The sequence below is a fragment of the Nothoprocta perdicaria genome, unplaced genomic scaffold (assembly GCF_003342845.1).
Source record: "Nothoprocta perdicaria isolate Ctin4 unplaced genomic scaffold, notPer1 scaffold_290, whole genome shotgun sequence".
Classification (NCBI taxonomy): domain Eukaryota; kingdom Metazoa; phylum Chordata; class Aves; order Tinamiformes; family Tinamidae; genus Nothoprocta; species Nothoprocta perdicaria.
In genome coordinates, this window is record NW_020455522.1 from 808,725 (window position 1) to 829,715 (window position 20,991).

Consider the following 20,991-nt stretch of genomic DNA (forward strand, 5'->3'; position numbering starts at 1 on the left):
AAGCAAAGGTCCCCAAGTGAAAAGCAGTTCTCTCGGCAGGACTCCTGTGTGAAGTTGAATGCAAGTAAGTAGAACGTTTCAGTCTGGTTTAGTTTAGTGGCAAAAAAAGATGTAAAATGAGCCTGGTGCAGAAGGCTGAAACTTGCCTTTAGGAATGAYGGTACCTGCCTTGACTCTGTAGGACCAGTTCCTTGCAGCATTGGTGCTTGGCAAGCTGGGTGCCATGGCAGTGGCTGATAGTGGCGGTGGCAGAAAGAACCCAAGAAGACAGGGCAGGGAACATGCATGTCTTGGGTCTGATTTGTTGCCTCGACCTTCAAACCATGTGATACTCTTAGCCCAAAGCAAGTTTGCGTCTAAAACGTTGGCTTTAGCTGACGTCTTGGCTGCTTCTTGCAGTGTCCCACCGCTGAGCCATCCTGGATGCGATCACAGCAGTAAACGTTTGAGTCATGGACAAGTGTGTGTTACAGAGAAGGCCAGAGAAGTGCAGTTCTTTTCCAAGAGCCTGGAAAGTGGGGTTGTGCTGGGAGAAATATGCTCCAGAATAGCTGTACTGGCTTGGGATGCAGCTGATTGCTTTGCCTCTCATTGGGTCCCTCCTTAGGTTTAGGGCTGGTGTGTCCTAGAATAACATCTTAGCTGGTCTCTTTTAAATATGGTGTTTTAAAAGCATAACCTGTCTAAACTGTTTGAGGGAGACATCACAGCTGGTCCGTGAAGAGTTTTGGCTACAATCAAACACCAGCTCGAAAAGCTTGAAGGTAGAGAGTGAGTTTTGTGCATCCWGTCAGGGATTCAGAAGAAGAACTTCATGTTCTCCTAGAGAAATCTGGCTGATCTGTTCTGCAGCACTAAGCGCAGCTTGTGCCTCCTGGGCAGGATCGGGGAGGCTGCACGGGATGGTCCCTCACGCTGAGCTGCTTCCACACAGGGAGCAGACGGGAAGCAGCTTCTGAGCGCGGCTTGGCTGCTCGAGGGGGACTTCTTGAGCGCAGGCAAGTCCCTGTCTACACCAAAACTCTACTGAGTTCTGCCCAGAGATGAAAGAGCTCTGCCAAGGTTGAGCCAAGTGGGACATACCCAATAAATGCACAAGCCCTGGGAGATACTGCGTGAAGCCATGGCATTTAATGTGATTAGGAGTGGACTGCCAAGGAAGACAAGAGCAACTGTGGCTTTGCTGTCTGTCTGGAGTGGGCTTTCTGGCCTGTGAGGATCAGAAATGAAGGAACAGAATCACAGAACAGTTAAGGTTGGAAGGGACCTCTAGAGATCATCTAGTCCAACCTTCCTGCTCAAGCACGGGCACCTAGAGCATGTGGCACAGGGCGGCATCCAGGCGGGTTTGGAAGACCTCCAGGGAAGGAAACTCCACAGCCTCCCTGGGCAGCCTGTTCCAGGCCTCTGTCACCCTCACAGGAAAGAARTTCCTCCTCACATGGAGGTGGAACTGCCTGTGTTTCAACTTACACTCATTGCCCCTTGTCCTGTCAGTGGCCACCACTGAGAAGAGCTTGGCCCCTTCCTCCCTACATTCCCCCTTCATGAACTTATATTATGAACTTACCTGTTAATCAGATTCCCTCTCGGCCTTCTCTTCTCCAAGCTAAACAGGCCCTCAAACAGGYCTCACGAACAGGTCTAAACAGGTCTCTCGAACAGTTCAACCAGTGGTGCGGAATCCCCTTTAGTGTGCYGCCCAGGCAGGAACCCTTTGGAAGAAGACCTGTTGTAGGGAGATAACCTGGACACGAGGCTGTGAAAAAGACTCTGCAGGGCTGGGGACAGTCATAGCAGTTAGGAAAGGGGGCTGTAGCTACCTGCAGGGCCCCGTCTTCCTGGGCCTTATCTCTGTAATTCCCTGGGAACTGAAACCTCTCCAGTGCCAGAGGCCGCGGCCCTACTGGCTGTTGTGGCAGCCCTGGTGTTTCTGTGTCAGTGGGGTCATGGTTCATGGAGCTGAGCTCCAGGAGCTACTTCTGTGCAGTGTGGAGCCCACTTATCAGAAAACACAATTATGGCCTTGTGAACAAACCAACCAACCTAGGGGAGCATGCATTTGTGGGATGGGAAATTCTAGCTCTCCCTCTTCCCTCCCATTTTAAACAGGCTGGAAGAGAGCTGGAAAAGGTTCAGGGAAGGGTGAAGGGGATTATGGACCCTTAATGGGAATGGAACTCTAGGCAATTGCTGCAGGGGTGCAAGAGGTCTCCGCAGGGGAATGAGGTTTGGAGAGGCTGATAAGCTTAGTTTGCATCAGAGGTGGCAGCAGTCCTGAAGGTTCATAKTGTGGTGCTGGTAGATGACACAACACAGTGCAACTGAGCTGTGGAGCTTGTAGCATCTATGTCGTGATGCTAAAGGGTGATACGGGCAATACAGACCTTGACTTTGGATGGCTGGGGTAGAGAGGAACTTCTGGGCAGTATCGTGCTGCTCATGTCTTGTTTCTGTGCTGCTGGCCACCACTGCTGGAGAGGAGCTGTATGGCTATATGGCCAATCTCGGGGGCATCTCCCACRGCCTGGGGTGTCCAGGCTCTGGCCACAGCCTTGTGCCCTCTAGCAGGAGTGTGTCGCTCCTGCAAGGACCCTGTTGCTGCTGTTTACGTTGTTATTGCCCAAAGGCATCGTTTCCGAGGGTCAAGGCTCTTCAGGATTGAGCCAAGCACCTTGTATCTGTCTTTCTCTCTCTTAAAGATGCTCAGAAACCGTTACGTGAGCGTGCAGGTCAGGATTCATAAGCAAATTTAATGCCTGAGCACGATAGCAAAAGCCAGCAAGAAGCCAGCGCCACTCAGAGGATGTCACTGGCCCCTCTGGCATCTTGGGCTTCCCTGCTGTCGCATCAAGGGTTTGCAAATAGCGTTCGTTGTGGGATGAAATTGTCTCCACTGACCGCAGAGCAGAGGCTACTGAGTAGAGCTCCTCCTAGGAACCAACATGTGCCTGGTGTCCCTGGGCTTTCCGGCACGCCTTGTCCTCCCTGTCCTGGAGGTGGCCTAGTTTTCCTTGGCCAGGCTCCCTGCATCTGGCTCCTGGCTTAGGTGACGGGGCTCATCCTCTCCTTCAGGCAGGGCAAAGGGGCACAGAGGCATCTTGCCAAGGGCAGTGGTGGGATGCAGAGTGRCAAATGCATCTCCTCTCCCTAATGCCTCTGCCTACTTGGGAGGATTTTTCTGGCCGTGCTGCCCGCAGCCTCCTGAAGCTGCACGATGCTGCCCATGGGGCTGCTGCCTTGCAGCTGCCACCTCTGCATAGGGCTGGGCAGGGGAGCAGCTGAGTTACCCTGTCTGCATGCGAGCATTTCCCTTAACTAAGTCTTGGGATAAGAGTGGATTTAAGTGCTTTGGTTTATAAATAAACAGCACTTGTGACCAAGGTAGATTTAAGCAGAGCTGGCACCAGCCCTACTTGGGAAAGGATCTCTCCACCACATGGGCTGYTGTTGGACTTCCTGTTGTACGCTAATCCTTTAAGCCTGCTTTAGCTCTGTTAATTTTCCTCCTTTCTTTTTTTTTTTTTCTTTTTTATTTATTTATTTTTCCCCCTTTTCCTGATGGGCTGCTTCGGCGGCGCGTGAATGCCCGCGTTGCTTGTGCCTGCGGCTGGGCTGAGCAGYCAGGCTGTCTTCCGAGTGCCGGCTGCCATGCAGCAGGGCCCCCGGGATGGTGGTACCTGAATGCATCCCCTTCTCTCTGTCTTACAGGCTCTGCAGTCTGCGCCTGAAGAAGCTCACGGTGCTGAAAGAGCTGGACAAGGAGCTGAGCTCCGTGCTCATCGCTGTGAAGATCCAGGTAGGCTCCTCTCCTTGCTCTCCGGGAGCAGCAGCTACTGCCCGGAGCTGGCCCGTAGCGGGATTCGACCTCGGCTGTGGGATCGAGGGCTCCCTGGGTGCCTGAGGCAGTTGCCACCTCCGGAGCTGCTGCTGGGAGCTCAACGGCCCCTGTCCATCCGGCTCCCTGGTCCGTGGCCCCACTCAGCAGCTAGAGGCTTCTGGCAGCGTCCTCTGCCTCCGTGCCCGTGGGGGAAGGGTGGGAAGAGGGGAGGGTGGCAGGGCTGGGAAAAGGATGGAGCACCTCCTTAGGTGACTTCGGCTTTGGTTTTTGTACTCCGCGTGATCCTGCCATGTCCTCTGCTGTCCCCTCCCTTCCTCTGTGTGCTTCCCCCTGGAAAGGCACCTCTGCCAGTCCTGGCCAGAAGGGACATGGATGAGTTTTCTCCTCAAGCGGAGAGGCTCTTTGTCCCCATCCTGCCTCCCACTGGCAGTGGGGAAGAGATGACCCCCCATAGGCAGGGCCACCTCTTCGCCCCCTGCCAGAGCACAGCAAGGAGGCGAAGTGCCTCTCGTGTCCCTGGTGTGGCTGCCCCGGCCCAGCTGTGCTGCCCCTGCCCTTTCTTCGTTCTTGTCAGCTGGCAGCAAAGATGCTGATCCCATTGAAAGCACCGCGGGGTGGGAGCTCAGCGGCTTTGTGCTCCTGCCGAGCTCTTTGTGCCGCACACATTAGAAGCTAAATCCCGGATAAGCGCTGGAAGCTGATGTATTAATGGAGCTCGGGGAGCTGGCATTTGCCTTCGTGGCAGCCCCGATTCACTTGCATAGGAGAGTCTGTAAGTGAAATGTGAAAAATGTGAAGTTTGGAGGGGGAGGAAGAGCAGGACCCTGTGGTTCACATGCGGTTGGTTAGATCTGTCCATTGCTACGTACATGATTTATGTCATCGGGAGATGATGTGCATGCCACTCTTGGAGAGCTGAAAGCTCTGGGCTGTGCCCTCTGAGACCCCCTCACCCYTTATTGCTGAGGAAACAACTTGGGCAGGGGAGAGCTGCTGACCCCTAGAAGCCAGAGAGCAGTTGAGGTTGGTGCTGACAGCTGAGGGTGGCTGCTGGAAACCATCTGGGTGCCAGGGGCTCCTGTGCAGGTGGGCACATCGGGCTGCTGCTCTGTTCCTGTTACTACTAGCTGCCTGGGCTGTGCATGCTCCTCTTCCTCCCTGGGGGCTCCTTGCAGCCCCCTGTTACACTGGAGCTGCCGTGGGCCGTGTGCGTGCGTCCTCAGCTACATCGTCCCTCACACGCTGCAAACGTGAGGCTGTGTGAGAAGCTGCCCAACCTGGCTCTTCCAGCTGCATCCCCCTGTTCTTGCCATGGGCCCGACCCTGTATCCTGCTGTTGCAAGAGGTCAACCAGCCTCAGCATGAGACCATGTGGGCTACTCTGCTTTCCTTGACACTCAAGTCATGTCGGTGAGGACCTTGAGTGGCCCATGCTCACCTCTTCTCTGTGGGGCCACGTGCCTGTGGCCACCTGCACGCACAGGCTCCCGCAAAGCTGAAGGGAATTGGAGGAGTAGGTTTCTGCCCACACCAGCCTGCAGCTTGCCGCTCACCGTGGGTGTAAGATGGATCAGTGTGCCTCGCTGATCTGCTTGTGCCTGCCTCACCGGCTGCCGAGCCGTCCTGGAAGGCAGATGGGAGTTGTAGGCAGWACCAGCAAGGCTGCCTACGGCGTGGCCGCAGCGGGGGCCATTCCTCTTGTGCCTCTCCTGGCTACTGAATGAGTCATGCTAGGGAGAAGCTGTTTAAAGGCTCCCTGGTGAGTGTTGCCATCTCCTCCTTTTGAGTGGAAGCAGAAGACACGTGTAGTTTGTTGAGGACCTGCAAGTTCCAAAGGAGGGAACTGGGCTCTAGCAGAAAGGACAGCTAGGTTTTCTCTTAGCTTTACTGAGCTGAGGTAAGGCCTCTTGGGAAGTTGCTGCTCTCAAGGGCAAATTGCATGGAAATAGAGCTGTGACTCTGCCTGRTGGTGGATCTTGGATGAAGGTGGCCACCCTCCCTATGGAGACAATCCATTAGATGAATGTACATGACTTGGAGGATGGTGTAAGCCTGTCTAGAATATCTGCTCTCCTCACCGTGATAAAGCCCTTCTGCTCTTAAAGGATAATTTCCAAATGTTGTATGTGCTGTCATCTGCTCCTTCATCCAAAAAGACCTCTGACAAAGGGTTAAGGGAAGATTTTTATGTCTACTTAATGTAGTTATTCATCACGGAGAAAAGTTCTAATATGCCTTGTCCTGTTTCCCAAAGGTAAATTGAGTAACGAATGTCCTAAATCAGTGACATCCAGGGAGGTTAAATCCAGACTACTGTGAGAAGAGAACTCTTGCATCCCTGGAGTGTTTTTTAAACCTCTTTTTACCCTGAGTTATTTGTTTTGAYGGCGTAGAGATGTCATAGAGTGTCTCCTACTGTGTACAGTTCAACGTGGCATTAAGAGAGCCAGATGTGCCGCGTGGCTCCGTAAAGGTGCAGAAAATGGTCCTGGCTGCTTATCTGTGTTTACTTGGCAGAGGCTCTTCCTGTAGTTCAGAGACGCCTGATCTGGAGCCACGGCCAGAGGCCGCAACGGAGGACAGCTCGTCCCGGTGCTCGCAGACCTTGTGGCTCCTGTGATGGTGCCGTGGGAGGGATGGGCCCCCCCTGCGGCAGCTGCTTGCAGGGATGGGGCTCGTGACTCGGGTGCAGCCCCCGGTGCAGCACAGAGGTCCTGTGTGGTGGACCAAGGCCTGTGCTACAAGGTGGTCCAAGCCTTGTCTGTGCTTGCTGCTGCCAGCCTTGCTTCTGCCCCAGCCCCGTGCCCCACAAGGAGTTGGATTTTTCATTCCTTGACGTACTTGGGAAGTGTTCTCACGGTCTTCTGCTCCCACCTCGCTCATACTTTGTGTGTCATCTTTCTGCAGTATTTATCACTCCTGCCCGATCAGTTCCAATTCCACCTTAATTAACTAAATTTGCTGCTGATATTTAATGAGCTGTTTTGTCTCCAAATGCTCCTTTAGTTGACTTCTGGGCTGTGCTTTGCTAACTGCTTTGGCCTGATGTGTAACYGAGGAGGAGCCTCGGTTCTTGCTTCAGCTCTGCATGCTGCTGCTGACTTTTCTCATGGTCTCTGAGTTACTGCTTGATCTGGCATGGCCAGTGTCCTCCCAGCACCTGTGCTGGTGCCCAGTATCAGGGTGGCAGGAGCAGTCCCTCCCCTCTCCCTTCCCAGGGCTTTTAGCTGGTTTGCAAGCAGGACTTGCAGGGACATCTGCCACAAAACATCCACTCCAGCTCCCTGGCTTCCCCATCTGCCATGGGCCAGGCTCGCGACTTTCCCTGCTCTGCTTTCTGTTCAGTCTCATCTTGCTCTTCTGCCTCAGGAAGCAAAGGATAAGGGCAGTTCTCTCCYGCTTCAGTCAACGTGCAGGTCCCAGGCAGAGCAGTCCAGGCCTTGGAGCAGTCCCCCAGGGCTTTGCGGGGTGGCCTTGTCTCCAGCAGCYGGCTACTTCCCTTGGCCAGAGCTCAGTCCTTCTGCAGCCTTCTCTCTTTCCAGCAGAACTGACGCAGCTCTTGCGGCTTCTGCTCATGTATACCGGGTCCCTGCATCCATGCACCACTGGCCTGGACCTAAGGAGTGCTCCAGTCCAGGGATCTCCACTGCTTCTCCCCCTGCTGTGCCTGAAACCAGTGTGTGTCCCGTGCCGTGCTGTGTGCAGGGACATCGGTGTTGCTCTGAGGGCCACAGCCTAGGCCCAGAGCTGTGTGTGTAGCTCCCRTGATGGTGAGTGACACTCCTGTGCAGGGTTGCAGCAGTCACGAAAACCCCCTGCACTGGATGCACAACACAGGCTGTTTTCAGCCTTCCCTTGCTGTACTCTGCTCTTGGGGGGGCGGGAAGAGTCTTTGGGAAGAATAACTGCAGCAGTATGTGTGGCTTGATGGAAGACTGAATCTTTGGGGTAAGCTGCAAAGCCCTGGAAAGAAGTAGCAAAGATGGGATGGAAGAAAAGGGAAAAGTGTAAGCAGCACAGGAGAACCTACAGGCTTTTGTGGAACTAACTTGAGTGCGTCAGGTGGCTCTGCAAGACAAAACCGGACTGAAACAAGGCACCGGTTCTTYCTTGTGGGTTGCAGTCACCATTTGCTGTATGCCTTTTGTGCAGCCGAGTCTGTGGCCAAGATGCTCTGGCTTAGCAGAGCATCTCAATCTTGTTGCAGGGTTCCAAGCGAGTGCTGAGATCCAACGAATATGTCCTCCCACCAGGCGGCCTGATGGAGACAGAGCTGGAGCTGACGTTCTCGCTGCAGGTATCTCGCAATACGTTCCCCTGGCTTGCTGGCATTGCTCAGATGGTGACAGCGAAGAGACCTGCTGCAGGCCAGCTGCTGCAGCTGCTTTAGGGGGTGGTTTTGCTTGGAGGGGGATGAGGAGTACTGGTGCCCTCTGAGAGGCACTTCAGAGGTTGGCTGATGACACCCTACTGTCCATTGACCTCAAGGAAGAGTCCCTATATGCTGCCATCTCCCTGTGATTTCCCTCCCCAGTACCCACACTTYCTCAAGAGAGATGGCAATAAACTGCAGATCATGCTGCAGCGGAGGAAGAGGTACAAGAACCGCACAATCCTGGGCTACAAGACCCTTGCAGTGGGCATCATCAACATGGCTGAGGTGAGGGGCTTGGCACGGCCTCCCCGTGCCCTGCTGGGCAGGGAGCTGGGCCTTCCGGGGCTGCTGGGCTGGAGGGCACCCGCTGTTCTCAGCCCCGTGGTTTGTCAGCCAGCCTTGAGGCTGAGGGGATAGGCTGCTAGACACCTCCTTGTCCCCCTGGCAGAAGGCTTGTTTCTCCACCCAGGTGATGCAGCACCCAACTGATGGAGGGCAGCTGCTGGGCCTCCACAGCAACATGAAAGACGTGAACATCCGGGTGGCYGAAATCAGCATCTATTCTCTGTCTAGCCAGCCCATTGATCATGAGGATGGGAGCGTCCCTTCTGGTCCTAAAATCAAAGCTTCAGGTGTGTTAATGTTCGTCACAGACCTGCGGGCAAGGGTTTGGGCCAGGACATGGTGGATGCCGGAGCGTGTCTCCAAGTACCTGCCAGCAATAGTGAGCATGTTTCTGGAGCCAGGTGTCAGTCTGTGGAAATGCTGCACTGTCTATTCTCAGATCGCTCCCCAGACATCGATAACTACTCTGAAGAAGAGGATGATAGTTTCTCCTCAGAGCAGGAAGCCAGTGATGATGCTGTACAGGGCCAGGTAAGGAGACCTAGCAGAGAAGCTCATGTTGTGACCCCTACCCTGGGACAGGGAGTACAGATGGAGGGTCTTCATCACCCTGAGCCCTCTCATCTTCCATTCAAATGTTTGTCATGGTATCAGGAAACAGAAAAACAAAATATTTTAACAATGGGAAAGAACCACTGTCAGACCCATGCTGGGGTCGAGGCTCTGGAGAGCAGTGGTGTGTTTGGAGGACCTTTATGAGTCCTCTCTTGTCTGCAGAATAAAACCACTGCTGAGCCCCTTCCACCTGGTACCACTGACTGTCTCTTCCTGTGAGCACAGAGTGGAGGTTGTCTTGAGCTGCCCTCTCTTGGAGAGAGAGCAGAACTTTTGGGAAGAGATACAAACTGGATCTGAAAATGGTCAGAGATGGCAAACCCACCCCAGTCCTTTGAAAAAATTACGCCTGTGCAGTTTCCTGTCCTCTTGTGGTGCCTGCAATTAAGACCAATAATAAAAGCCTCTATCAGGCACCCTGGGCCATTCAGGGCCCTCTGCATTACCTGCCACATTATACTTGGCTAACATGCTGTGACTCCATGTCCCTGGGAGCTGTGTGTGTCAGTGAGKCTGATCCTTGAAGAGACGTTCTTGTGCTGCACCCTCTGAAATAACTTTGGAAAGAGGAGACAGGAGAGCAGCACAAGGGCTGTGGGGACACTGGTGAGTGGGGAAGGAGGTTTAGGTTATAGGAAGAGCTGTGTGCAGAAGACTCTTACCTCTCCTACGAGCGTTGGTGGCACACATTTACCTGGAGGGACCTGGGGACAAGAGTGATAGATAAAAAGGTTTTTGGTGGAAGGATGCCAAGGAGGAGGAAGGAAGTGCTTGGAGAGAGGTGGGGAAGGGAGCAGCAAGACTCTGGAAGCAGAGTAGGCCCCCAGCTGTTTCCAAATGGGAGGCAAATGTTGGGTGGGACACTGCCAGGAGTTGCTGCTCTGTGAATTATGAGTGCTTCTGGTGTGCTGTGGCTTCTCCCCTGCAGGATCTTTTTGATGAAGAGGACGACTTGAGAAAAACCAAGAAGGCCCGGAGGAAAATGATCCGAACCACCTCTATGACCCGAGTAACATCAGTGTTTCTATCATATTCAAAGAAATGGAAGGAACTGACTTCCTGCCCTTCTTGCAGAGAACATATGGAAGCAGATGTAGATTGTCAGCCTGTTCCCCCTTGGCAGGCAGTTCCGAAGGCTCTGAGCCCTCCCTTGTCCCAGCATACACAAGAGCAGACTGTTTCAAGCCATGCTCTAGCTTGTGACCCCTACTGTGTTTAGTTTGACTTTGCGTAGATGCTCTGTGTGCAACACATCTTTGACTCCCTGCTCTGACATAGTCTCTCCTTTTGCCCTCCCTGAGGAAGCAGAAGGCAGGCATGAGGAAAGCTGGATCACTAGCAGCCCTTTTGCCTGCCAACAGAAGGGGTGAGCCCCTGGTTCTYCAAATATCTTTTTGTCTTCATGCCCCTCGGCCTTGTATGTCCCGAGGCAGATTCTTTTGGAGTTCCTTCCCAGCTTTCCTCAACTATATGGTCTGGGGTGAAGCGGAGTTTAAAAGGAGAGAAAACACTATTCTGGACTGCAGCAGAGAGAGTCTGAATCCCAGCAGCCTCCCTTGTGGCCAGATCCAGCGGCTTCCAGCAGAGCTTGGGTTTAGTCCAACTCCAGCAGCAAATTTAAGAAGCTGGGGAGATCATATCTGACTTGGAGTCGGTGGATTCAGGAAAGGGCCAGCAGGCTGTTAAGGAGAGCAGTTTGGGTAGAACTTTAGTCATCTTACAACTAGATTTGATAGTTTTGGTGATCTCCTCTCTCTCTCTCTCTCACACACACTCTTTCTCTTTTATTTCTTTCAGCAACCAAACTTTAAGCAGAAATTTGTGGCTTTGCTTAAGAGGTTTAAAGTGACAGAGGAGGTAAGAAGCAGGAACCCTGCCCCACCTGTCGGTATCACCTGCAGATGTTTAGATGCCAGAAACTGCCTCCAGCTCATGGGGAGTGCAGGGCAGGTGCTCGGGGGTGCTTGCAAAAGGGGATGTGATGGTGACAGCCTGTCGCCAAAGATGACGTGAAACTTGGCACAGATTTAGCCTCTTCTCAAGACCTTGAGAAGACGGTTCTGAGCCTTGCTTGCAAATCAAAAACCCCTTCCAAGAGAGTCTGCCTGGAGAGGGAGGCTCAGGGAGAAGGGATACTGGTTTGCATTGGAGAGCTAGCATCGCAAGAGCCACACTCATCCTATTCACTGCTGAAAGCAGACATGAACACAAATGCAGGGGTAGCTTGGCTGAGAGTGTGTCGAGTGAAAACATAGCCAGCAAAGGTCCTCCCAGATGTCCTGACTATAGTTGAGTGTGGGTACCATAATGACAATGTCACCTGCTCCTGCCACAAGCTGGATTTGGAGGAATTTGAGGGGGAAGAAGTGGTGGGCCTCAGGGCTGGGAGGGAGTGTATGCTTGCCTGGCCTTGACTGCAGGGTGACTCCATCCATTTTTCCTCTGAATTGGTACCACAGGTCCTAGACTCTGACCCTGTGGACCAGACTCAAGAGGTAGAGGAAGACCTGGGCTTGCTCTATGACAGCCTGGAGGAATGCAATAACAGTGACAGTGGCCCAGAGATTGAGGACAACGAGAGTGTGCACAGCACACCTAAGCCCACCTTGAGGTAGGTGTTGCAGGGAGCCACAGACCAACCTTACAGTCTAGAAAACCTGGAGAAACGTCCCCCAACACTTGTCTGTTGCTTGAGCTAATGCAGGCACTATTCCCTCTTTTTCCATACTCACCAGCAGTTCCTTCCTGTGTTGGCATCTCTGAGCTTTTCACCTCAAAACCACCAAACACTTGCATGCTCTGCTTAAAAAAATGAAACCTCCCAACTAAAGCTGCCTTTTGTCATTTTTAGTCTCATTCCCTCACATCTGACACCCTTCCTAGCCTGCTGGAAGAGTGTCTACTTGATCTAAGTGAGCTTACATTCTAAGCTTTTACATCTCCTCTCTGCTAACAGCCCTGGCCTTTTCAGGGTCTCCACACCAAAGCATCTCCATCTTCTGAGTACCTTGTCCCTTCTGTGCTCGGGCTGGTCCCTTTGTCCCTGCAGGACCTGCATGCCGTCTCCCCATCCACACAACCATCGACAGTGGGTGATGTCCCCTATCCCACTCCCAAAGTGCCCAGCCAGTGGCCTGACTTGCCCAGCCATGCGCTGYCGCCTTGGCACAGCGGTCCCCAGTGGATACTGCAGCGAAACCAGGCTCTTCTCCCACACGATCCAAGTTCACCTGGCTTCTCTGCTTATGGCTGTTCAGTTTCCATCAGAAACGGAACCTTTTGTGAGAAACTCACCCACATTTTGTTTGAAAGTCAGATGCATATCCCTTTATCATCTCCTGCTTGGCTGCCTTACTTGCCCTGAGTCTCTCCTAGCCGAGCTTCTTTGTCATTATTTTTTTCCTCTAGTTCAGCATTTAAGTACAGTTTGAATCAGTTTGAATTCCTGCTGAAGGTATTGAGGGGGAATAGCAGACTTGATCTGCCCCAGGCAAACTGCTTGAAATGAAATCTACTGGATTCATGGACCCCTCAGAGCACTGAGAAGTAGATAGGAACCTAAAGAGAAGTCAAGTGTCCCTCAAGTGCACAAATTGTTGTGAAGAAGATAGCAAGAGTGTGAGCAAGGGAGAGCTGCTTGGAGGTTCACGTGCTCTGGCACCCAAGGCTTTAAGGATGCCCCAGGGAAGAATGAGGAAGATCCTTGTGTGGACGGACAACAGGTTGAAGCCCCAAATGTGAAGGTTGGAAGTGAGCTGATGTTTCCAGAAGAGGAGGGAGGTCAGCAGGGGAGTGTGAAGTGTGCGAGGCCTTTCCTCTTCAGCAAGGTTTTATAGGAAGCACTGAGCAATTACCTACCTGGTGAAATTCAGTCTAGAAAAATAGGACAYGTGCAGAGGGAGGAGAACTGTCCTAGTATTGATTGCAGTTCTGGGCTGTCCAGTACAAGAGGGATGTGGAATTTCTAGAGAGGCTCCAGTGTGGAGCTACAAAGATCATTTAAGGGACTGGAGCATCTCTCGTATGAGGAAAGACTAAGTGAGCTTGTCCTGTTTAGCCTAGAGAAGAGAAGACTGAGAGGAGATTTGATTGATGTGTCTAAGTATCTGAATGGAGAATGTAGGGAGGAAGGGGCCAAACTCTTCTTGGTGGTGGCCAGTAASAGGACAAGGGGTAATAGGTACAAATTAAAACACAGGCAGTTCCATCTCCCTGTGAGGAAGAACTTTTTTTCTGGTGAGGGTGCCAGAGCCCTGGCACAGGCTCCCCAGGGAGACTGTGGAGTCTCCTGCTCTGGAGATCTTTCAGACCCACCTGGATGCCGCCCTGTGCCCCGTGCTCTGGGTGTCCCTGCTGGAGCAGGGGGTTGCACCAGATGATCTTTAGGGGTCCCATTCTGTGACCCTGTGATAGGAAAGGTCTGTTGAGAGTGTTTAAATATGACCCACTCTCATAGTGCTGTTTCCCGATGTCCTTTCACACAAATGTCTGCTCACTGGGAAAACCTTCTAGAAAGGTGCTTCCCCTGCCCTTAGCTCTGGGCTGCTTTTCAGTCTGTTCATAAAGTGTCCTGAGCCTCGTTTGTTCTCTGGTGTTGTCGTTTCTAGCAGTGTAGTGCATATGTGAATCCTTGTTTATTGAGTCTGTATCTCCAGGTTGATGTGAGAGCTGGGTGCRCAGTTCCTTAATATTAGTCCTGATATTCCAGATAGCTTTTGCACCCTGATTGCCTGAGGAAGCTGGAGTTGACTTTCCAAYATAGTCCTAAAATTCAGGATGTGCTCCTCACTTCAGATTTTTTATTGAGATAGACAACCTCACAAGATCCCATGGAGCTCTCTGCAGTAGGGATATTCAGGTGGTCCTTCAGGGCGAGCAGAGGCCAGTGCCCTGGCATGGACCAGCAACCTTTGGAGCAAAGAAATGTCCCTTAAAGTGACCGTGGAGCCCTGTAGTTGTGGAGTGCCCCTGCACAGTGGTGCAGCTAGAGCCAGAACTCAGCCTGTTAGGGAGCAGCTCAAAGATCATCTCTTTTTCTGAGGTGCTCTTAGCACCAGGGATGTCATGTCCTGAGCAGATTAAGTAGAAGTTAATGTATTCCTCAGAAGTTTTTCTCATAGCCAATATGAATTGAAATTGCTGAGTGGGCAAGGACAAGGGTAGAATAACGACTATGTAAGGTGGTGACCTTGTAATGGTCTAATGGAGATGGAAGAGGCAGAGAGAGCAGAAATACAGTAAGAATAGGAGACCTCAGTTGTCCTTTTGTGACCTGGGGAGAATGTTCTCTCGGGGCACAAGGCTCGCACTACATGTGTAGTTTTAGTAAATAAAAACATCGTGAAGTAGCTGGTTATGGAGTCAACGAGGGAAAAATCTCATCCCAGCCATCAGATAAATGTTGCTGCTGAAGAACTGCTCTGCAGTTGGAGCCGTCGTTTACTGAGATGAAACATCCTCATAGGAACAATAAACGCAAAGCACTGTTGTGCCTGGTGGCACAGCATGCTGTTCAGATGAGGAAATATGTTACAGAGAAACTAAGAGGGACAGCTAAGATTTTCGGAAGTCTGTAGGCATCCTGCAGAAAACTGAAAATATGTGCAGATGGAGAAAATAGAAAAGAATGGAAGCTCTGCCAGTGTCCTAGCARAAGAGCTGCTTCATTCCCCACATTTGTGACCCGGGAAAGCTACAGGCCAGGAAGCCCATCTACACACCAAGATATGTGGGAGAAGATTTTCCTGGGAGCAAAGTGCAACTCGGGGAAGCCACACGTTGCAGAGCTGCTGCAGCCCCTCCTGGTAGAGCCTACTTGGTTGCCCAAAGACCTGTCTTCAAGCCCCACCATGGAGTGTGCAGGGGTCCTTGGAGGACATGATGTCCCAAGGGGGTCCCTGCTCTGAGCAGCTGCAACTCAAGGGCTGGATCTCTGTGCAGGAGGAGGACAGGAGGATGCAGTGCAGGTCTGCCGAGGCCGTGGTGCCCTGGCAGGGGCAGAGGGGCTCAGCAGTGTGTTGGAGTTGTGGTGTTAGCAGGGACAGGGCACCAGCATGATGGGCACGGTGCTTCCTCAGCCCGCCTGTGGGGGCAAGGGATAACCTGAGAGGGGAAGCGCTGCTGGCTCTGAGGCTCCCCTGGGCCACTTTTGGAGTTGTCTTTGGGTAGGGCCGCGGTGCATGGGGCTGGCAGCCTGGCAGGAGGCATCCTGCGTAGTCACATGCGTGTCCATCCCCATGTCCCTGGGGGTGCTGCAGGGGAGGGCCTCTCTGTGGGGCTCTTCACTTGGGAAATCCCGGTGACTTTGTTCCTCTCTTATTCCTGCCTTTTTCTCTCCCATCTGTCTGTCCGTCCGTCCGTCTGTCTGTTTCTCTGCAGGCGTTTCTTTGAGGGAGTCTCTCATTCTGGTTCCCAGACTGAGATCGGCAGTCTGCACAGCCAGAAAGGGCAGGAGCGAGATTCGGGCAGCCCTGTGAGTTACACCGGCACCGCTGCCTCTCGGCCCCTTCCCGCCCCATCCAGCCCAGCATCCCCCAGTGCCTGCAGCCCTGCCCCATGTCCAGGCCTCTTAGCAGTGCTGGCCTGGGGCTGCTCCTTCCATTCTTTCCTCTTCTTTCTCCCAGCGCAGGCAGGCAGGTAGCGATGGCCTTCTTGACAAGGCAGGGGGGCCTTGGCAGCGCCGGGAGGGGCAGCCGCGGGGCTGCGCCGGGTTGCCCGGAGGGTGCGGGTCGCTGGCAGCCGCCCTGCTCGGGGCGACTCTTCCCACTCTGACCCTGCCCGCTGTCCCTCAGGGCGAGGCGGACAAGTGGAAGCCGGGAGCGCTGCGCGTGCAGGAGGAGCCGGGAACGGAGGTGCCCGCGGTGGTGAGTCCCGGTTGGGCTGGGAGAGAGCTGGGCGGATGAGCGCCCGGGGCAGGAGCGCGGCAGGGCCGGGAGCAGGCGCAGCTGGCTGGGCAGGACGTGCCTGCTGGAGGCCCTGCAGCCTCAGCTCCCCGCAAGGCTTCGGGCCCGGTCCTGCGCGCGGTCACCTGCGAGAGCCGCTGCGTGATGTGCCTGTGTGCCACCCTCAGGAGCTGACCACGGAGGAGCCCTGTCCCCGGCTGCCCCCCCCAGAGGTTGTGCCACGCGAGGGCAGCACAGACAGGCTGGGCCCCGGCGTCAAAGCTGAGCTGCCCGGCGCCGTGTCACCCAGGTGAGGGGGCTCCGCAAAGCGGCTTTTGTGGCAGCCCCCTTGAAGGGGATGGGGGCGGTGCGGATGGGCTGCCCGCCTGCACAGTATCACCTCTCCTGCTTCTCCCTTGCAGCAAAACGGAGAGCAAGCAGCTGTGGCGGCCCCGCAGCACCTCTGTGAAAGACCGGCAGAGTTCAAAGGGACAGGGCGGCCGCACCAGCAGCCTGGACAGCGAGAGCTCTCCTGACTCGTGGCACAGCACCCAGGTCAGGCCCTGGCAGCCTCCCTCGCAGCTCCCCCAGGCCTTGCAGCTGGCCACAGCGGCCAGGGCAGTGTGCCAGGGCTCACCTTGATGGCGGTGCTGGTGTTGTAGGTGCCCCGCAAGTCTGTTTATGATCAGCTGAACCAGATCCTGGTTTCAGATGAGCAGCTGCCAGAGAGCATTGTGCTGGTGAACGTCTCTGAGTGGCAAGGGCAGGTGAGCGGGCACAGGAGGCTGGGGGTAGGGCAACTCCAGAACAGGTTGCCCATCTGTTGGCACTTGTGAGGAGAGGCTGCCCCACTCCCGCACTGCTTCATCCTCCCTAGCACCTTGCCCCCAGCAGTCCTGGAACAGGCAGCTGACAAAATGCAGCGCGTAGCCCTGCTGCTTGGTGCTGGGTGCCATTGACTGCGCCGGGCGGGGCTATGTGGGATACCCTGACAGAGGCCCAGGACTCCAGCAAGCCCTAGGAAGCACAAGAGGTGTCATCTGGGGAGCGTGCGGTCTGCCTTTCCCCCTGAGCACTAGCAGGGTTGTCCCACCGGCATGAGGGGATGGCCCAAACCCCAGCAAGCACCTGCATCCCCTGTGCACGGAGGAGCCGACTGCTGAGTGAGCATGACCATGGATGTGTGTGTGCAAGGGTACGAATGGCACTGGTGAGACCCCCTCCCACCCCCATTTGCCACCCAGAAGCAGTGCTGGGAAAGCAAGGCAGGGCTTGGGGCACAAGCAGAGGCCCCGCTGTGCCCGAGCTGCAGGGGCTGCGGCAGGCGGGGGCTGGCGCTGCCGGCGCGGCCCCCTTCAGCGCTGCTCTCTGTGCTGGCAGTACGTGAGCGAGCAGCTCCAGGCCCACAAGCAGCTGGTCATCGCAACCTGCTCCGTGGCAGACATCCAGGCAGCCTTCAACACCACCGTTGCCCGCATCCAACGATAGTGAGTATGGCTTGGGCCCAGCCTGGCGGTTTCTGGTGCTTGCAGGGAAGGGCTGGGAATGGGGGTGATCCTGGCTGGGACCCTGAGGCCTTTGGGCACAGCACTGAGAGGAAGCGAAGGCAGAAGCTCCATGGACCAATTGGGAGCCACTGTGGTGCACAGCAAGCTGGAAATGGGCAGCAGGAGCGCTGCTGTGTGCAACCCTTGGGCTCCCAACACATGGGCCACCACAGGGAGCCCTTCAGGCTCTCTTGCTCTCTTTCTGTTCTCCTCCCGTTCTTGCTTTTTCCTCCCTCTCTCTCTCCCTTTTGCAGCTGTAACTGTAACTCCCACATGCCTCCCCCAGTGAAGGTAGTCGTGGCGGGGGACCAGAGCTACCTGAGCGTCGTCCTCCGCTTCTTCGTGGAGCAGCTGGCCAGCAAGACGCCGGACTGGCTCAACTACCTCCGCTTCCTCCTTGTGCCCCTGGGTGAGCCCCACCACGAGCCAGCGATGTCCCTGTCACTGTCCGGAGCTGCATGGCCAGGAGCCAACACGGCCCCTCTCTCACCTGCAGGCTCTCACCCTCTTGCCAAGTACCTGGCCTCAGTAGATAACAAATACAGCACCCTGTTCCTGGACACGGCGTGGCGGGAGCTGTTCAGCCGCGCCGAGCCGCCGAGCGCAGGTGCGGAGCGGGGCCAGGCGGAGGTGGCCGCGCGGTGCGGGGGGCCGGGCTGCCGCAGGCCCCTGGCTGCCCCTGTCCCCGCAGACACGGTGGACATCGCCGGCCGCGTCGCACAGTTCATCGCCGGGGCCAGCCTCTCGCACCAGCTGCCCATCTCCGAGGCCATGCTGACCTACAAGCAGAAGAGGTGAGGGCGGCGGCGGGGGGGGCCTTTTCCACCTCACGTAGGACGGGTGTTGCAGGGGAACAGGCCAAGTGAGGCCCCGTACCCTCCTTTGCCCCCACACGTGGGCYGCGGTCACCAGCGGCCCCCTGGCAGTGAGTGAGTGCCAAGGGTGGCAAGTGGGCTGGGGTGGGGGGCGGCGGGGGGCACACGTGTTCCAGCTGCGCTCTCACGTCTCCCTTCTCTTGGTTTCTGGCACCCAAGGAAGAGAAGTCTGTATTTTGATTTTTATATCAGGTATTGGCTTGTGCTTGCTGTGCCGCTGCCTGGCCCCCCTGCTCCCCTCCCGCCCGCCCTCAGCCCCATGTGCGTCCGTGCGTTCGTCTCGCCGTGCGGAGGAGCCGCGGCCCCACGGTGGGGCCGGGCGGCGCTCCTGCATGCGAGCCCTCTCCCGGCACCGGGGAGGGTGCCGCTCCTTGCCTCCGTGTGTGGTGTGCCACAACTGTGCTGCCATGTCGGGGACGGGGAGGCCCGGCGGGAGGGAAAGCAGGAGAGCGGGGTCCTCGCAGCGGCCGGAGCGCCCGGCGATGCCCCTGGCACCCAACCGACCTTTCTTCCTTCCGCAGCCCTGACGAGGACTCGTGCCAGAAGTTTGTGCCCTTTGTGGGGGTGAGTGTGTGGGGCAGCCGTTGGGCGCTGGGAGGCAGCAGGGCAGGGCAGGGGAGGGGGCGCCTGGGCCAGGCTGGGGGCAGTGCCTGACGTGTCTCTCGACGCAGGTGGTGAAGGTGGGCTTGGTGGAGCAGTCCTTCAGTGCCTCCGGTGAGTGTGGGCACGCGGCTCGCGCAGGGAGCACCCAAGGGTGCCCCCCCCGACCTTGCCGGAGCGTCGCTGACCCCCAACTCTTCCTCCTTAGTGGATTCAGACGACGCCACAATCTGCACCCCGTCCCTGCTGAGCTCGACGCCAGCCACCGGCGGAGCAGTCCCCTATGGCAAGGAGACCGTGGGCACCCCGCCGCCCTCGCCCTCTGTCAGCAGCGGCCTCTCGGGTGCTGGGTAAGGGAGCCTCTTCAGACCGGGGTGCTGGGTGCTGGGCCAGAAGCGGTGGAGGGGGGCCAGAAGCGGTTTGGGGTCCACCCCCAGGGCAGCCCATAGCGGGATGCAGGGAAGGAGAGAGGCAAATATGGGACCCCCGTGCCTGCATGCTGCACACTGCTGCTGTCTCACCCAGGTCCCTGAGCCCCAGCGTGGAGGTGATGGGACTGCAAGTGGACTACTGGACAACCCAAGGGGCAGACAGGAAAAAGGAGGGCGAGAAGCGGGAGACAGGCATCAAGAACACCCTCAAGAGCAACTTCCGCTCGCTTCAGGTCAGCCGCATCCCCAGCACCGGGGAGCTGCTGCCACCCAGCACCATGGCCATGACTGTGGTCACCAAGGAGAAGAATAAGAAAGGTAACCACCACTGCCACCCCAAACTCACCTCCTGGACACCCTGCAGCCCTGGTGCCATGGTCTGCTGTGAAAAGGCGTGGAGAACCCAGAACAAGCCAGGGCTGAGGACCAACCCTAGGGTGGCAACTCCCCTCTAGGGGCTGGTGAGGGTATTTCAACCTTGCTCAATCTGCTCTTGCTCCCTTCAGTGATGTTCCTGAGCAAGAAACCAAAGGAGAAGGACCTGGAGCCCAAAAGCCAAGTCATTGAAGGGATCACACGCCTCATCTGTACAGCCAAGCACCAGAACACCATGTTGAGAGGTAAGCAGAGGAGGAACCAGCCCTAGAGACCACAGTGACCAGACCAGACAGCCCAGGCTGGGTCCCGGAGCTCTTCCTGACCATGTCATGTCCTTTTAGTCTCCATAGATGGGGTGGAGTGGAATGATGTCAAGTTTTTCCAGCTGGCGGCACAGTGGCCAACGCACGTCAAGTACTTCCCTGTGGGCATCTTTGGCTACTCAAAGAACGTGTGAGGCTCACGGCAGCCYGGGGAGCAAGCGGCAGAGGGATGCAGGAGGAACTGGAGAGATGGATGTGATTCTGTCCCCTCTTTTCTGCTGGGCAGCACTGCGGGGGGGCTGCAGCCCAGCCCCTGCCTGCTCTGCAGAGGGAGATACCTCCTGCCCTGCTGCTCCTAGAGCAAAACCTGCGGAGGGGAGCCCAGCAGAGCAGGGCTGGGTCCCCTCCAGCGGCAGCCAGGGCGCTACGGCACCTCGCTCCCCTAACCCCCACCAGCAGCCCAGGGCAAGGGCTGGCACCCTTTAGGAGGGACTTGGAAAGGGCTCAGGGCCACCCTCACCCTTGTGGCACCTACAGGGCAAGCTCTGTGGCCGGCCAGGGCCCCAGCTGGGCTGGGCTCAGCCCGGTTCCCCAGCCCCAGAGCCAACCGGCTTGCTCTGGGGCAGGGGGCTGGAGGACAGACACGGAGCCAGGCCGCAGTCACTGCCACCAAGCCGGGCCCACCCTGCCCCCCGGGCCCCCACCTGCTCCTGTGGCGCCGCCTCGCACAGCCCTGGAGCAGCCCTGCCCCGGTGGCTGGCGCTGAGCCCTGGCCGTGGCTCCAGGGCTGCCACCTGGGGCAGCGCTGCTGGGGGCAGGGGCTCAGGCCATGTGGGGCAG

General features: G+C 56.1%; 1 protein-coding gene across 1 annotated transcript; it reads left to right on the forward strand.

The window, feature by feature from the left end:
• Window positions 1-3,670: 3,670 nt before the first annotated feature.
• On the forward strand, window positions 3,671-20,533 carry LOC112949354 (phosphofurin acidic cluster sorting protein 1-like). Its single transcript, XM_026041746.1, has 23 exons — window positions 3,671-3,799; window positions 8,049-8,138; window positions 8,376-8,501; window positions 8,686-8,848; window positions 9,001-9,092; window positions 10,105-10,185; window positions 10,974-11,033; window positions 11,636-11,787; window positions 15,555-15,648; window positions 15,968-16,039; window positions 16,246-16,367; window positions 16,480-16,612; window positions 16,720-16,824; window positions 17,438-17,544; window positions 17,859-18,013; window positions 18,101-18,211; window positions 18,296-18,398; window positions 19,001-19,043; window positions 19,151-19,193; window positions 19,288-19,429; window positions 19,605-19,828; window positions 20,017-20,130; window positions 20,230-20,533. Exons 1-23 carry the CDS (start codon window positions 3,671-3,673, stop codon window positions 20,343-20,345), a joined length of 2,577 nt encoding a protein of 858 aa, XP_025897531.1. The 3' UTR covers window positions 20,346-20,533.
• The last annotated feature ends 458 nt before the right edge of the window (window positions 20,534-20,991 follow it).